Source organism: Phoenix dactylifera, chromosome 16 (assembly GCF_051530095.1).
Source record: "Phoenix dactylifera cultivar Ajwa chromosome 16, Ajwa_hap1_PhDact_Kaust_v1.1, whole genome shotgun sequence".
NCBI lineage: Eukaryota > Viridiplantae > Streptophyta > Magnoliopsida > Arecales > Arecaceae > Phoenix > Phoenix dactylifera.
The window spans coordinates 21,548,384-21,566,687 of record NC_143205.1 but is presented as its reverse complement, the minus strand read 5'-3'; the positions used below and the strand labels follow the sequence as shown (position 1 = coordinate 21,566,687).

Below are 18,304 nucleotides of genomic sequence, written 5' to 3'. Positions count from 1 at the left end.
CCAATATGAATCCAGTGTAGCACCTGGTTGCCTACTATGGCCATAACGTACTTATTTATGCTGCTACGAACCAGTAACAAATTATACCACAGATTGTTGCACGTAGGCACATAATGAAGTTTCATTTATGGACATTATAATTTGCATCTAGTACTATTTATAACGTTAAATAAGATTTTTAAATTTGGGTTTTTGTAGTATTAAAAATGATTAACAAATATTTGGAAAATCTTTTAGTTGACCATTATTTTCTTTTATAAAATGGTGCAACTACATGACGAATGATTTGTTAAGAGAAAAGGAAGGAACACATGAATCGACCAGGTAGGTGGAAGAAGACTAGTCGGCATAAACTATTTGAAAAGGCCAAATTTAGTCCATTTTAATATGATGGTTTAAAAATATTTTTAAAAAATAAAAAATTTATTAATTGCCGGCCCGTAGGAAAATAACTTTTCTATACCCTACAAGGTTTTTTTTTGAAAAAAAAATTCCAATAAAAAGGCCACTGGTTTTTTTGTTTCTTCTTTGAAATCTCCAATCAATTCATTTTCTTTTTTTTTTCATTGATCACACTTTTTTTCTTTTTTTTTTCTTCTGCAAACCAAAGGAGTCCTAAATACCATTGAGATGGTAGCACGGTGGGAACGGAGCTTTAATTTCACCGAGGTGGCACAGGTTTGAAATGCGCGGGCATCGATTAAATGCGAGGACCAGATGCCCTTCACCTGGTTCGCCCGGTGCCGTCTCTATCTGGTCTGCCGGTACTTAGATGGTACTGGTGTGATGTACTCACACGTAAGGCAACCCACGGATGAAGAGGGTATGAATAAAACTTGTTTACTCGCATCGAACATTCTCCAGCGAAAAGAGAGCCCAGTGGGGGTTGCTACGCGGGTGAGGTCTTCCTCTCTCCCCTCTTTCCTTTTCCTAAGCGCAAAAAAAATAAAATAAAATAAAATAAGGAGTCCTAAATGAAATTCCCCATCTTTGTCCCTACCCCTTCACAGCCATTTTCTTACAAACTTGCCAAAAATAGCAAAAAACCAAAATCTCTCTAAAATCCTTTAAATAAGAAAGTATAATTCATGTCAAGCATCTCAAAATATATCCTTAAAATCACAAGCCAATCTAGACTTATTAAAACCAAATTTAAAAATATTTTTATAAAATGAAATTTCCTGTTTTCAAGTTAACTTGTACCCCCGAATGTAGGTATTGGCAGATTCACATGGCTCTTGATGCCAATTAAGAACATTGTCATTATAGCAAAAATAAAATAAAATAAAATCTGACTAATTTTATCATTTTTTTGGAGGATAGGCACGGAAAAATAACTGAAGTTTTGAACATGATACCAACTGGCTGCCTAAACTCTAGTTCTGAAAATTTTTACAAAGTCAAACATACATGATAGCGCCAGATGGCTAAATGCACAATGCTACGGCTCTAACCAGATGGCACGTCTTCTACCGTAGAAACTGCTCTAAAAGTATGGCTACACATAATTTCGAAAAAAGGGCACCCCAGAGGTCCCTTGGTGGGCAAGGAGGTTGTCTCCATATTAAACTGAACCATAACACTCAAATCGCAGTAGAGTTACCGTTATGGCAAGCCCTATCCTCAAGGCTACAGATAATTTGCAAAATCAAATTGTTAAACACTGAATCAAAGCAAAATAAAATTAATATTTGAAAAAAAGAAGCACTACACAAAATCATCCAGATCACAAGGCAATGTTGCCATGGATACTGATAAATACACTAATGTGGCACATCCTACAGGGCAAAACTTTAACATGGATGAAAATTCTTAACGTCACTCCAGGAAGCCCAAGCAGAAGATTGTAGACACCCTCATTGATCAAACGAAAAACCTACTTCACAGTATGCAGTACAAAAGGCTGCCAGACAGACATTACCTTTGATCCTCAGACATTACCTCTGTACAAGTTAGTTAACCATAAACTGAGTTTTCTTGCTGCATTTTCCAACAGTAGAACTAAACTTCTCCTTTAAAACAAGAAAGATCACAAATGCCATCTCAAGCTCATTGAACATCATGAAAATTAAATACATGAAAGAAGAAAAATTGCCCGATAAAGTCATACAAATTAATGTTTCCCTCAGCTATAACTGATGAAATGCTGTTACTGGCAGTTAACCAGATTGCTTGACTCCATTGAGTGCTCAGTTTTTCTCAAAAGAGATCTTACACAGATGAACATTAATTGTGGATGATGATAATCAAAACTTACATACATGACATAGAAATATATATCGACTATGTTGCAAGCACATTATATGTGAACCAACTTCCATGACTGTCATTTCATCTCCTACGATGCATCAGATTTTGCTCATGCTGGTGAAGCTGAGATCCAGGGTGGAACTGAAAGGTTGATCCCCAACCTAATTGAGCAAATGGAAGTTGCTGCTGATGTTGTAAACCATAAGCCAATTGAGAAGAGCCAGTTAGATATTGTGGGTGATACTCCAATCCATAACCCTTGTGAAAAGGAATAACCGATGGTCCTACATGATATGCACCATTATTAGGATGGGATGGAAGAAGAGGAAGCAGGGGAATGGAAGGATTAGGTAGAGCAGTTGGAATCTCATAACCATATGGTTCTCTGGTAAGGTCAGTGTATCTCATCTTCTTTGTTGTAATTGGGTTGAGGGAAGCAGCAGAGTCAGAGAAGGGATATCTCCTTTTATGCTTCATCCCTTCACCATAAAGAAGTTGATCACTTGGAATATCCAGATGCATGGAACCAAACAAGAGTGTCTTCAACTTGGATGCTTCAATTTGACCCATCAAGAAACTTGATAGATTACCAAGGGAACCCCGAATGCATCTGTAGATCTTCTGCATCTCAATTTTTCCAACTGATCTTGCAAAATTTTGAGATCGATCCAGAAAGTCTTCAACCTGAACCAGAAGTGGAAACAGAAAACCTGTTGGACACATTACATTATTCAACATTCAATTAGTTAAGATCTTACATTCATATTGCCAGTTCCTGATTCCCATGTCTTTGAAACCCATGAACCTTCATACGTACTGGCACAGAGACCATCCCGCCATAAATTCTCCACTGATGACAGCTGAGGAGAAAGTGGGGAGAAAAGAAATCAGTAAACCTACCAAGCTATAGAAGGCTGCTCATAATCACTGATCAAGACCAAGTGAATGTGACATTAATATCACCAAGTGTATGTAGCATTAATATCACCAAGTGAATGTGACATTAATATCACTAAGCAAATGTGATATTAATATCACCAAGTGAATGTCGATAAGCTTGCAATTTGATCCCAGCTTGCAATTTGATCCCTTACAGAAAAGGGCCTTTATTTATGAGGGGAGAAAAGGAATGACAATGAAGAAATCTAGAAGTACGTTAGAATAGGTAGTTTCTATAACTGCCTGACCAAAGACGAGGGATATGGTCTCGTCAGCTATCAGATGATTTCGTTACAGGCTTCCATGATCATGACATGATGTAGAAATTCCAAAGTGAGGATGAAGGGGAAGGCTAAAAAAGAAAGAGAGGAAAAAGGAATGTTGCTAGCATTTGATCAAGCAAATTTGTAAACATCTTAACACCAGAAAATATACGTATCTTACCTTGGAGTTAAAGTATTTCAGTTTTATCTTTATTCTATATATAATATATGTATGTATGTATGTTGTGTATGTCTGTGTGTATGTATGTGTATGTGTGTATAGACACACACACACATCCTTCTGCATAAAAAAGAATGTCAACTAATATGGATAAAAATTTTCAATTGTCCGATTCCAGTTAAACCTAATGTTTACTTCATTCTCAATGCCTGAACTACTTATAAACTCCCAATGAGAAGAGGGAAAAAATGAGGAATCCCCAGTATGCAATTAGGGTATACAATTAGATTGCATTTGGTTAAATCAAAAACAGTGAAAAGCGATAGTTCTTCCACAAGTTATTCCTCTTTTTTTTAGCTAAAAAATTCTGGAAAAACTCTAGGCTGATGTTTTTCATTTCCTTAACACTTTTTCTAAGTATATATTCTTCATAATGAACCCACCACCTTGGGACCAGGAGTATCTCAAATCAACGAAAGAAATGACTTACTTTACCCAATAATGCTACAAATAGTTCAGCTATAGATTCTCGATTTCTTCTACCAAACTGTTTCAATCCATTGGTAATGTTCTGTATTCTTGAGATACCAGTCCCATCTGTAGAGAAAAGAAACTTTTAACAAATTAATCTACTAAATGAATAATGATTCAACTCCATGTAAAAAGAGGAAAACTGATACAAAAAGAAGAGACACATGTAGCAGAAGTTATCACGGGAAGAACTCATATAAAGAGTGGTATATTAATTCAATGTGATTCTATTTATATGACAAATCTGGATGATTGCAAGCAGAGAATTCATATATTTTCCCATCTCACTATTTGTCATTTTGATCATGAGGGTACAGCGATATTGGAGAAGCATGAACTTACAACTTTCCATAATTTGTCATGGAGTAACAGATTTACTAAAACAGGGAGTAGGACAGCAAAAAGAATTGGACCTCAGTGTAATCAAAGCCTCTTTGACCATGCTACCAGAGAAATAATTACTCCAATATAAGTTCACTACTGGAATCAGCTACTTTTCAATGACCAACTAATCAAACAAGCTTTATCCATTTATATCACTAGATTCATTATTATGTCTCACAATTTATTCTTATCAAGGGGCACGTCCCCAGTCAAAAAAAGCCCTTTCATTTCCTTTCTTGAATCTTTCAAAATAAATAACCTGTACAAGAATCTAAACCATTACTGTATCTTTGGGCACTCATATACAACAATTTACTCCTATCAAGGGCTTCCTCCCCAAGTCAACAAAGCCCCTTCACTTCCTTTCTTGAATATTATAAAATATCTAAACTTGTACAAGAATCTAATTGACTAATCTTGTTGTGTCTTTATGCACTCATTGATGCAAACAACTAATCTTTTCACAGACCAAATAACTAGCAATAGCAAAGGACTTTAAACTATATTGCGTTCGCCAGCGAACCAGACTTATGTCAGACAGGTGACACCTCTCTCCTTAGCAGAGGTCTCGAGTTCAACTAGGGAAAGTGAGAACTCCCACTGTCTTTCTCAAAAGAAAAAGGGAAAATAAAAAAAGAAAAGAGAAGAAGAAAATAGAGCAGGAAAAGGATGAGGAGAACAGGAAACTTTTTAAAAAACAAAATAGGAAACTTAATAAAAAACTTAAAAACAAAACAGGAAGCATTAAATATGTACTTGCAGAAGTCTATCTTCTTGTCAGCAAGTCTATTTGTTACATTATATTGTCTACTTAAAATACAAGCAATGTCAACAGTTTCTGAATGCACTGGAAAAGGGATGGTAAGGCACATGACCATACAAAAATCTCAAAAAATGAACCTCACTACCTCTAACTACAAAATAGTGAAGATCACAAAAGTATAATAACATCATAGTTAATTCTTGTCAAGAAGGCTGGAAGGATGTATTCTTTTTTTACTTTTTCTCAAAAAGCTTACAGTATGTATCTTTAAGACCAATTACCTTTTAATATGACAGAAAAAGGAGGCAATATGGGAGGATTCCGAGTCTGTGCTGCATTTATACAATTCCAAAAGAAATTAGAAGACATTATGAAATTCTGAAGTACAGGAACTAAATCAGCAACTAAGCATTGGTGGTTACATTAATATTTTGCCTCACAATGGACATATATATAAGTGAAGCTAACTGTTTTGGACCTTGACTTAATCTAAATAGTTTGGTGAAAATGTAAAAGTGATCGCTGAACATTAGCCATAAATTAATGCCAATGTGAGGAAGACAACATTACAAATGTGTAAATCAGAATATTGGTTACTTCTTCGTGCTGAAATGATAAATACAAATGCTGGAAATAACACATTCTTACCATCTTTACTTTGTTCTCCTGTCATAATGCATCAAGTTGGAAAACAACTTCTCAGCATGCATGCTTATGCTTAGCTATATGTTTAACAACTCTGAGCAGACAGTATTGTTCTATATAACACATTCTGGTTGTTAGGTTAATCTCCATTTATTGGATAACTACCCTACATCTGTTGCATCCAACACCTTCTGTCATTATCAAGTTACAAGCATTAATAAAGCATTTCCATCAATCAAATCTATATGAAAACAATTTTAACAATCAATTACTCAAGTGTCAAATCTCGACAATCTGATGGTTGTTTGCCCCATTGCACTGCAAGCCAAAAGACAAGAAATCAGTTGATCATATGAGACCAATGCTATATCATGTTTTTCCATGCCACTGCTTGGCATGCACTGGCACAGCAGCATTCCATGTGCTTGCAACAGCCAAATGTATACTGGTGTCGTGTACCAGTAAGGCATTGGTGCAGTACATATCATGTCATGTCATGCCAAGAGACACTTAAATCCATGGGCTAACCGTTGGGCCTGGTCTAAAAGAGTGTAAAATGTCCTAAAGACAACCCATAAAGATCCTTTGGGCTCTTTTTGGAAAATGCATCAAAGTATGCATTCTTGGTTTGCATAAATATCATTTTGAAATTAAAATTTCATTTATCCAGCATTGACCATATGCGCCTAATGAACAAACTCTTGCATGTACGGAAATCACAATGAATGTCAACAAACCAACCTGCAGGCCAGATTTTGTATAGTTTTGTGCCGAATTTTGGGCTAAGGCGTCAAGCTTATATAAAATTTTTTATATGCTTGACTTGGACCCAATCAATTGATGACCCCTCACAATAACATTATTTTAATTAGGGGTGGCAATTTAAGAACTGACCCATCAACCCGAGCCCACGACTGACTTGGTTTAAGCAAGTTTAGGTTAACATAAATAGGTCTGAGTCATTAACGGGTCGAACCTTCTAGGCCCATCTATTAAACAAGTTGGATTCAGGTTTGGACCCATTTAAACCGTTTTGACACGTTTAATTATTGGGTCAGTTGAAGACTCAACTCATTTAACATGAAAGACCTGCTAAACCTATTTAACAACCACTTAACCCATGTAAGACCCACTTATCCATTTAGTCCGTTCAAATTCATTCAATTTATTTATTAAACAGGTTATACTAGTCGGGCTAGGTTACCTATATAATAAAAGGGCTTTTTGCACATATATCCTCCTAAATATTGTAATTTGCATGAATATCCTCCTAAAATTAATATTTGCATGTATACCTTTATAAAATACTTGTTTTACATGTATACCCTTTATTTTTATTTTTTCTTGTATATATGCCCACACCATCTAACGCCACCAAAAAATTAGCGGTTTACAATTGAAAATGACTGAAATATTCTTAATAGGTAGATATGCAAAAGAAAATATTTATAAAGGTATATATGCAAATCATTGGACTTTGAACTCTTCAGACTTATTAACAACCTCCACGGCCATGTAGCAGAAGGCCATCCTAGACAAATTTGAGTATTAAAATAGGCTGAAATAGAAAAAAATAAAATTAGAATTTTTTGCATGTAAACCCTCCTAAATATATGAAATTGCATGAATATCCTCGCAAAATATTATTTGCATATATACCCTTATCAATATTTTTTTTGCATATCTACCTATTAAAGATATTTCAATCATTTTTAATTTTAAACCGCTAATTTTTTGACAGTGTTAGATGGTGCGGACACATATGCAAGAAAAAAAAATAAAGAATATACACGCAAAACAAGTATTTTATAAGGGTACACATGCAAATATCAATTTTAGGAGGTTATTCATGTAAATTTCAATATTTAGGAGAGTATGTACGCAAAAAATCCTTAATAAAAAGATTAGATTCAGATTTGTATTTTTGACCTGTTTAATAAACGGCTCGGATTTGAGTTAACGGGTTTTTGACCAAACCAATATCCAACCTAACCCAATCCAATTGCCAGCCCTAATTTTAATCTTGCTATAAGTTTAAAAAGGTTAATTTTGTAATAAAAAAATAGCCTAAATCTATCAATTTCATTTAGTACACGTCTCTCATATATACAAGAAACAAAGATTAACAAAAAAAACCATAATGTAGTCATTGAGCAAGCATATGTTGGATGAATTATGGAACTTTGGGGTAGCTGTTGTCATCAACAAGCATAACACTAACATGTTGAATGAATGAAAATTAGCATGATAATGCGAATACTAGCAGTATGCAAACATTGGTGAAAATGATATGGACAATCATAGATAATATTATTTGAACTTTAGCTGAAACAAGAAATCGCTATACCTATAAAGTCTGTGCTCCTAGGTTCCTTGTGAATTTGTCAATAACTCGATTAGCATTCCTTAATTCATAACAATTACATTTAAATTTGTTTAATCTACCTAAAAATGTTTAATACAAAACTGCGGCAATTTGATATAGAAGAGAGAAGCATAAACCTCAAACTGCTCATGGAGAGGCAAACCAAAAAAAACTACAAATGGAGAGATCGAATATGACAACTTGGATATAAGCTCTAGAACAAATAAAAACGGTGATTCTGATGACATATCATAATGATTGACCTAGGCCAAGCAAATTGGATAACCAATCTTAGCAAAAAACATATATGGATAATTTCAGATGAGCAAGTAAGCATATTTTAAGGTTATTCTGAAAAAAGGATCAACTTATACAGTAAAAATGACAAATTCATCATATTGTAACATTCAATTGAAAGCAAGATATTCACATGCCTGCAAATGAAAAGCAACTAACGATATTATGGATAAAGAGTTCATAGTGCGATCTTTTGAGCTATTAATGTCATGTACCTTTGCCCAAAACTTCATCTGCAAAAGAAGCAAGAAACCTACTATATTAGTCAACAAATTTTCTAAATTTTCTACTACACCTAATTTTTTGACATGTATTGTATAAAACTAATAAAACAATAAGAGAAATTGGGTGAAAAAAATTACTAGTGAAGCCAAAACTAATCCGTATTACCAGATAACTTAATATTCGAAACCTTTCATCAATTGAAGAAACAAGAGAGAAAAATACAGATCTTGAAATGCCGTCCTTATTTTCAACTGAAATATCACATTCAATTCCGGTTCGACAATCCACAACTTTCAAAACCGGAACTCTAGCTTTCAATACTGGCAGTACCCCAGATACATGTCCTTGCCCTGAAACATCAAAAGTTAAGCAGAAAGCAATTGTTGCAATATTATATATATACATATATGTTTGTATGTATGTACATATATGTGTGTGCGCACGCACGCATATTCTAGTTTCAGATTAGTGGGGAGGCACATTTAATAATTATAATACACAAAATTTTCATATTAGAAGGACATTAAAATAGAAAAATTCCTATATTATGTATATTCTTTCAAAGTATCTAAAAAAATATAACAAATTCAAACTTACCAATCAGTAAAATGGAAATTCTATGTAACATTTGAATGGCATAAAACAATGAGTGTCAGATTTTGTATTAAGTTTTTCTTTGCTCTCATCTTTGTGCAATTAATGAAGGATTATTTTGTACATTTTGCTGGCTAACAAAAGATCCAACTAGAAAATAATATGAGTGAAGAGTGAAATATAACAATGTTATGCATGTGTTAATACAAGCATAATAAGCCAAAGATGCTACGAGTTTCTTTTGTAGAAAACATAAAAAATATAATTCCATCTATTTGTGGTTGGTTTAAATTCTCCTCCATATTGCTTCCTATCAAATGTCAAATCCTTTAACATGGAAAGTGGATGTATCTTCTCACTAATTCCATCCACATCCTCTTTGTTGACTGCCTCCTCTCTTTTTTTCCCTTACCCTTTTTGGTGATTACTGCCTCCAGTTATTTGATCAAAATGGAATGTAAACTATAAAAACACGTGCAATGAAAAATGAGAAATAGAAACTGTTCAACATTAAGATATTACTTTGACAAGCATACAAGGCTCTGGAGAACTTCTTAAGAACAGAAATCTTCCTGTCACGTGGGAAGTCAATCATATCATTGTCACTAAAGTTGACAGACAGATCCAGATCACTTGTAGCAGTAAATAAGTCCATTATAAAAGAACCAAATGCCTCCACAACTGGAAATCCATTTTTATTACCTGAAAGGAAAAAATGAAACAAGCAAAAGTTTCTAGTTTTCATTAGTCTATTTAATGTAAAACCAGAACAAGAAAAAGCAATAGGTTTCTACTTGATAAAAAATATAGTAAACAAATAATATTTATGGGAGAACTGAAATGCACTTCTGACATACTATACTGCAAGCATTTGCAATACATATTTATACTCATATATGCATTTAACAGTGAAATGGATATAAAAATCAATACCAGGTATGAAGAATAACTCTGCTTGATTATTAGTACTTCAACAACTGCTACCTAGACTCAAGTTAGTGCTCATGAACTCAATGTAATTATTGCAGCCTCAAACCAAGATAGAGCATTGTCACACCCTAAAGACTAGTCTGGCCATTCAAAGAGCTCTAGAATGTCCAAGATCAACTGAAACGTGAAATAGACGTAGCAATAGAGCCCTATCACAGTTTGTCAGTCATATGTGTTATTAACTCATACAAAGCAACAGCAGAAGATACAATTCATAGCATGGAACTCTACAAGTATCTAGCCAACGAGCCAGCAATAAAATTCATATCTTAAAATACAGTATCTATTAGTATTTTAATTCTAGATCACAAGTTAATCTTGGTATTGTCTATTACAACGATATATTCTGACTTGATAATTGAACCTATTAAATAATTGTATCATATGTTCAGAATTATATTTCGTATCAAGTTTTTAATTTAATATGGTATGCCAATCTAGCTAACATTCCAAATAACTCTTTTTTTAGTTGCAAACAACACATCGGCATCAATATACATGACAGGTTAGTAAACTGGCAAGTCAAATGAATGCCATAAGAAAGATGATAAACAAAAGAATAACAAAAAATAATATAAAATATATAAAACAAATTAAAAAATAAAATAAAAAATGCAATACAGAAAAAAACAAATAAAACATAATGAAAAATAAACTAAAAAAAATCAAAAACAAGATAAAAATGTTAAGAAGAAAATTAAGAATATGACATAATGAAGAATATTTGACATAGAAATGTAATCCCATGGACTCTTGATAATTTATCGTAACGGCCCAAACCGGCCAGTATAGAGCGTATCGTACCGTACCGATTCGATACCGGATATCCGGTACGGAAGGCGTACCGGGTGCGTACCGACACTCGGTACGCCGAAAAGATCCCATACCGTACTGTACCAACACAATGCTAGTGTGGTATCGGTACGGAGTCCGGTACCGAGACAGCGAAACTTGCTCGATATATTTGAATTTTTTTTGACTGTTGATATATTTGAATTTTTTATGCCTTCATTACTTATATGAATAGTTAAATGCTCTCTTTGGTTCACTTGCCTTTCAAATTATCTCTTTCAAGAAAAAGTGAGAGAATTTATAAAAGAGCATGAATAATGAACTAAATTTTCCCCCCCAAACACCATTAGTGATGATGCACCTCAGACTGGCTTGATAAGCTACGATGATGCAACCCCATGAGAGCATGCTGAAGTTGAAGTTTAGTATAGAATACAAGAAACCAAAAATTGATGCATATTAATATTGGGGATTTAAGTAACAACTTTTATTGAGCATTTATGTATCATAGAAGCTGTTATATAACATAAATAATGGCCACAATCTACTTTATTCATATACATCAAACAAATATAATATGTTCTAAATTCGAATATCTAGACATTTTTATATAAAAAAAATCTTTTAATATAGACAATTCAACAAATATATATATATATATATATATATATCATTTTATGAACAGTAGCATGAACAATTTTATTGTTCCTTATTTCTACTATAGTGCAAATAAAGCTGTTATAACAGTCATTTCTTATTCCCAAAACTCCAATTAACGATTGACTAAGCAGATAACAGCCATTTTTTATATCATAATGAGATGGATCTGGTATTTGAGAACATCAAATGTTCCTAAAACCACGATTTGGGAGAAGGTTGACGGATAATGAAAGCATTGACTGGTGAAGTGTTTGAGTGTGTGTTTGTGACAGATAGAGAGAAAGAGAGAGAAGGGGAGGGAGGAAGAGGGAGAGGAGGAAAAAGAGAGGTCGGCCCGCGGAGGCCAGGGAGCCTCCGCGCGAAGGTGGGAATCCACCTTCGGTCCCCTGTTTCGTTCAAAATAGGAGCCCGGAGCATGCCCTTTTTATTTGTGAATTTTTTAAGTTAAAGTCAACAAACCTATTGCCGACTTCACTTAATTTTTGGATTTGCCGACTTCAACTTAAAAAAACTCAAAAATAAAAGGGGCCCTCTTCGGGCCCCTATTTAGAACGAAACAAGGACCGGAGGCGGAGGCTCCCCGGCCTCCGCCTCCTTCGTGCAAAGGCTCCCCAGCCGGCCTCTCTTCCCTCCCTCTCCCTCTCCCTCTCCCTCTCTTCCCCGCTCTCTCTATCTCTTCCTCTTCTCCTTCTTCTCCTCCAGCAAGGCGTCTCGGTTTCAATGGTGGAACCATCCCGATCCGCCGCCGGTACAGCCCAAGATGCTCCGAACCAGACGATTCAGGACGATTCCACAAACCTTAATCCAGACTGTGGTCTCTATCATCAGCTCCAAAATTTGGTGAGGCTTGGAAATAGGATTCTCTATTACACTATCAATTTGGTGAGAGAAGATAGGCTTATATAGGTTGATCTCGTGCAATATTGAAAGAAGGGAGGTTTTTAAGATACTTATGTTTTATATAACAGAAATTATCTTTTATAACAAAGTTGGCTTAACAAAATTTAATGACTTTCCAAAAATAAAACTTGACATTTAAAACTCTCATTTGTTTCTTTTAATATAATGTGGACATATTCACCATACGCAGAAACTGATGCAGGGCCTTTGTTGTGGGATATTGCCAAACAGGCCCGTATTATAAAAGATACATCTTCCCATTTGTACCTTTTGATATTTACAATGTTTGAGACAGAGAACCTATGAAGTGTTGTCATACGACACCATGCCTACATCAACCATATGATACCTGGTAAGTCTCTTAAAAGCAAGGATTGGGGAGTCGAGCATACTAGCCAGTACCAATTGGTAAAGTGCTGTCCCGACCAGAAACCAGCACTAGGCACACTTTGGCACCATTTCCTAAGCAAATTGCATCATATTGCCTCGTATCACCAGCTACAACTCTCAACAGGTGCCAACCCATGCCCCGTGTTGATGAAGTACAAGCGTACCATACCAACCAATGACTGGTACATTTCTACAGGTGTCTACCACAATTTTAAAATATTTGATTAAAAGGTAACAGCCTCACATTCTTAAACCTGAGCAAGTAAGGCATTATCCATCAAATGACAAACCATAAAGCAGCAAGAGGTTTTCTTTTAAAAATGGAGAAAAGAAAAACAGAAGGCATCCACCAAAACCAAAAATTAAAGAACATAGTTTTTAGAGGGAGAGTAAGCAAGGGAGGTGGGGGAGCCTGGATGGTTATTTAGACATGAACAACTAAAAACCATGGTACTTCAAAATAATCAAAAGGTTGACTGCAAAAGATTAAAGAACTTAGCAATATTTCAGGATATCATACACTTTCACTAACCTGAAACAACAACAACAAAAAGATTAGAACTTTCACAGAGAAACAGTTTTCTTTCACACTTAATTAACCCATCAGAATATAATTTTGGAACAGCATATCTAAACTTAAAACACTTCCCACAGTGGTAGGAATTATATGTTCAGGTGGTAATTGTTATCAATGAGAAATGTTTAAGCCAACCAAGATCTACATAAATGGAAAGAAAATAAACCAGCACGTTTTTATCTCCAATCAATAGCATAATGTACTTTAATATCGCACAATCCAGAACAAAACAAAAATACACCTCCAATTAACAGCATATTCAAGATATCAAACTACAATATTACCAAAGATATCCATAGCGGTCGAATTGAAGGTTTGAACTAGGTGTCTCCGTTGCTCATAGTCAATTGGCCTTGGACACAGAATGGCATAAACATCAAGAAGCAATGCCTCGAGAGTTGGAACCAATACAGAATCAAATGAAATCCTTTTGAGCTCCTTTGACTCCAAAATTGCTGCATTCTTGCACAGCACTAGAAGAAGATACAGAAGAAGAAGTTTAAGCTACAGGATGCCACTTCATAAACATTTCAAACCAAAGTAGATAAACAAGACATAGTTAATCATGTCAGTGTTTTTCAGATCCCACAGACAACTCATTGAGCCTTTTAAGGGAAAAATCATCTTCCTATACATATATCCCCTGCAAAAATTGTATGCTAATAATCTTAAACAGAATTTATATAAAAAATTTCAATTAAAGAATGCCAGGGTCTTGTCTTCAGCCACTCCTTTCCTACCCTAATCATCCAAAATCCAAGCATGTGTCACAACAGGAGTGGGAACAGCAAATGAAACAGGCTGACACCACATATCATCAATCCCTGACAGCCTGCCCCTATGATTTGGACCCAGAAGGCGTTAAGTGAGACAGAGTTTTACCACCAAATTAACATTACGCATTACACTACTATACATGATATATAGACTTATGCATGAAACCTTGGTAATCTAGTGTTACTAAAATGATAGAGTAGTTCATAATATATCCCTCTTCTCTTAAAAAACTAAAACTTCATAGCATCTTGCGTTAGCAATGTCTCATAATCAGAGCATTGATCTGATGATAAAATGTAAGCTCATAGCAATATCTTAAAGAAAAAGAAAGATTATGTAACAAAGCATATGTTATATTTACATGATATTAGAGTTATATTTCAAAACTAAGGACCAAGTACATTGATATGAGCTAACATTTACAATTTATCTCAGCCAACTATGTTTTTCATATATGTTTTGCAATGCACTTTTAAAATGCAATATAACAAAAGAACATTTTCTATTTTAGACCAGCTTAGCACAACCTGCTGACCCCAACTAAATACTCAGACTCCAGCACCATGCTGAACTTCAAGTTCTTCCATGCTTTAACATTGCCAATTGGGACCTGTGAAAGCTAAATAAGAAGGGAAAAATATGTCTCATGAGTTTCCACATGAAGCCATGTGAGTTTCTTGCCTTTTGTACGTACTTTTATTTTTAACAAACAGACCCCTTCATGTTCAATCATTGGGACAAAAAAAGGCATACGATACATAGGCTTAAAAATTACAATGTGAAATTAGAACAATAAATGCCAAAAAGAACAGAGCAAAAACCAAGCATAAGATTGTCAAAGATACATGATGCTAAGCACAATTCGAAGTAACAAGACTATAAACTTGTGGCAGACTCATCAGTGTCAATCAAGCGATGCTTCCAAAATCAATCAACAATGCAAGGCAAATGTATGTTTGGAATAATCCACCTGCACGGTCCAATGTCATGGTGCAGAACCTGCAAAAACGATGGAACAAAGCTTTTATTAGTTAGCATACTGCCGAGCAGGTTTATATACTAGCTTTTGTCAAAAAGCACCTTATTACAGCCAAAAAAGAAGAAAAATGATTTTCATATGGATTATATGGAATACAAATGCCTTCACACAAGAAACATCACTTTAGAGTCCTTCACTATTCACGATATAAACACATATTATAAACACTTCAGGAATTTTCACTTCCCACAATAACCTGAAATCACAACTAAGAAAGTATGTAATGCTGAGCAACTGTCAAATGTAAATAGTATGCATAGAACACCCTGTCTTGCCAACATCTAATTGGTTCAGCTCAATTAGTGCCTTAAAAGTCTTTCTCAAACAAGAAACAAACAAACAAATAATGCTTTCAAATCGACAAATACTAGGCCGGAAACTTGAAGTACCAAGTAAATACACGCAGTCGATGTTCTTTATATGTCCTCATAAGATGTTGGAAAATTATTAAAATGCAGAGAAACTATGTTTCACACTTTTTATCATTTCAAGAAACTATATATCCACCTTTTAACATGTTTTGCTCTTACTAATCAAAGCCAGTGGTAATCCAGAGATTTATCTACATGACATCAAAAAAAAAAAAAGAAGGCATCAAAAAGTGGCTTGGCTCTTGATCGACTCCAAAAGGAAATGAACATTTAAGAATCTCAATCAGGGACAATATTGCAAAGCACTACATAAACAAACGAGTCAAAGTCTCCAAACAAAATATTCGTCGTGGTAAATGGAGAAACAAAGATTCAAATCACGCGATAAAAAAGAAAAAAAAACCCTATAACCGAAAGAGTAATTCCACCACAAGAAGTGTTCAGGACAAAAACAAAGCAATAAATCGGAAACATGGATCAAGCCAACCAAGAACAAGATTTCGCGATACCAGTCCAATAAACGACCCCATAAAGGGAAAAGAAATTAAGAAAATCGAAAACAGTAGATAGAAGTCAAGAAAGAGCGAACAAGGGATCACGAAAGAGAAAGAAACGGATGCACCGGGATTCAAAAAAAAGAACTCCACCTGCCTCGCGACCGCTCGACAAGATTAGAATTGGACTCGGTCTCTCCTGCGGAAGAAGCCGGCGTACGAATAGCGGCGTCGAGGAGGAGGCGGCAGCTGGCGCTAGGGTTCCGGCGAGGACGATCGACAGCAGGGGGTAACGACTGCTCCTCGTTCTCGTGGAGGCGGTCTACATTCCCTTTGGGGACGCCTTGGAATATAACAGCGAAAGAGGAAGAACCGGAAGAGGGTTCGGCAAATGAATACCGTCAGCGGCGTTGGGTCCGGTTCGTCGTGTCCGCGGTCTGGCCTCATATATACCATTCCATTTGGGCTTTGAGATTAGTGCCTCTCTATCTTTCTGGGTATTGAGATTCGCTTGCGTCTATGATATCTACATGTCAAACACCTGCATTGCTGTCCCCCACTGGTCGACAGTCGACGCCAAAGTGGATTCCAGGGTTAACAAGCCCGTTGGGCCGTTGGCATTGCTTTCAAGGGCCCAAAAGCACACTTTTTGAAGTACCATAAGCTTTTCTGGATAATTTTAAAATATTTGATAAAAAAAATTTCTCACTCCTCCTCCTAAAGCTGAAAAAGATTTTCTAGAGGAGCACTAGTTTGGAGTTTTTAGGCAAAAATTCTATTTGAGATGAGCTAGAAAGCTTTTTTTTTTAAAAAAAAAAAAAAAAGCAGATTCGAGTTTCGATGATGGTTTTTTTAAAGAATAATTTAAAAAGAATTTATGAGTTGATAATACTTCACAGTACCAATTTTTAATAGGGAAATATGAAAATATTATAAAACTTTATTCTATTATATGATATTATAATAATATCATATTATTTTCACTATTAAATATAATAATCATATTATAATGATATGATATAATTATAGCATAATAATATTAAAATATAGAAGTTCCATAGTATACTAAAATAATAATAATTATATTAGAACACTAATATTATTTTACAATAATATTATAAAAATACTATTATATTTATAATAATTTAAAATTTTTATTTTATATTATTTAGGTTAAATAAAAAATAAATATTTATAAATTAGGAATATTTTAAAATAATATTTTTTGAAAGTATAAATAATTATATCGTTGAAAGCAATAATGTGCAGTATCCTTTATTAGCCTTTTTTTAATATTAAAAATACTTTCTCAAATTAATTATCAAATAAATATTAATATTTCATAATATTTTAAAAATATGGTCACTAAACAGCTTCGTTATCCGAAGCTCTGCAAGCAAATACTACCTACATATTTTGCATTAATGGGAATGCTGCTTCCAAACTCAGCAAGAATAGCTTCGGATGACCCTGGCGGCAGGCTGATGCTTCCACAGGGGACAAGCTCAGGAGAATCTACGATGGATCGAGGCAGGATGACAAGCCTATAGACCACACTCTAATTAATGAGGGACAGCAAGCTGTAAGTAGCCCAATAGCAAATCATGTACGCCAATAAGAATAAGGTAAAAGCATCGCCATAGGTAACCGAACCTCCAATCCCTCGAGTGGGACCAGCTCATCATGCAAGTAACCTCCGAAAAAAAAAGGGTTCGATTTATGATACAATCATAGTTTTCGATTTCAGATATGTTTGGTTCATCGCTTATCCTCAACCAAGTCTCCATCAGCTACACAAGCATCTAATCTTCTTCTAATTTATACAAGGATCAATGTCCATTACATAACAACTCGAGCTGTACGTTAAAGAGTTAGTT

At 34.8% G+C, this 18,304-nt stretch overlaps 1 protein-coding gene across 7 annotated transcripts; it reads right to left on the bottom strand.

The window, feature by feature from the left end:
• Positions 1-2,027: 2,027 nt before the first annotated feature.
• Positions 2,028-16,848, bottom strand: LOC103705514 (protein HESO1-like). Of its 7 annotated transcripts, XM_088712731.2 has the most exons (12): positions 16,581-16,793; positions 15,494-15,522; positions 15,051-15,142; positions 14,031-14,219; positions 9,960-10,139; positions 9,009-9,193; positions 8,756-8,851; positions 5,593-5,638; positions 4,124-4,230; positions 3,009-3,110; positions 2,625-2,934; positions 2,028-2,534 (listed from the first exon to the last, which is right to left on the bottom strand). In XM_088712731.2, the coding sequence occupies exons 4-12, from the start codon at positions 14,041-14,043 to the stop codon at positions 2,332-2,334; spliced, it is 1,242 nt and encodes a 413-aa protein (XP_088568857.1). In that variant the 5' UTR covers positions 14,044-14,219; positions 15,051-15,142; positions 15,494-15,522; positions 16,581-16,793; the 3' UTR covers positions 2,028-2,331. The 7 variants fall into 7 exon arrangements, with proteins under 7 accessions (XP_088568857.1, XP_088568854.1, XP_088568853.1 ...); XM_088712728.2 differs by having other exon boundaries at positions 2,028-2,934; positions 16,581-16,845; XM_088712727.2 differs by lacking the exon at positions 15,051-15,142 and having other exon boundaries at positions 16,581-16,845.
• Positions 16,849-18,304: the final 1,456 nt, after the last annotated feature.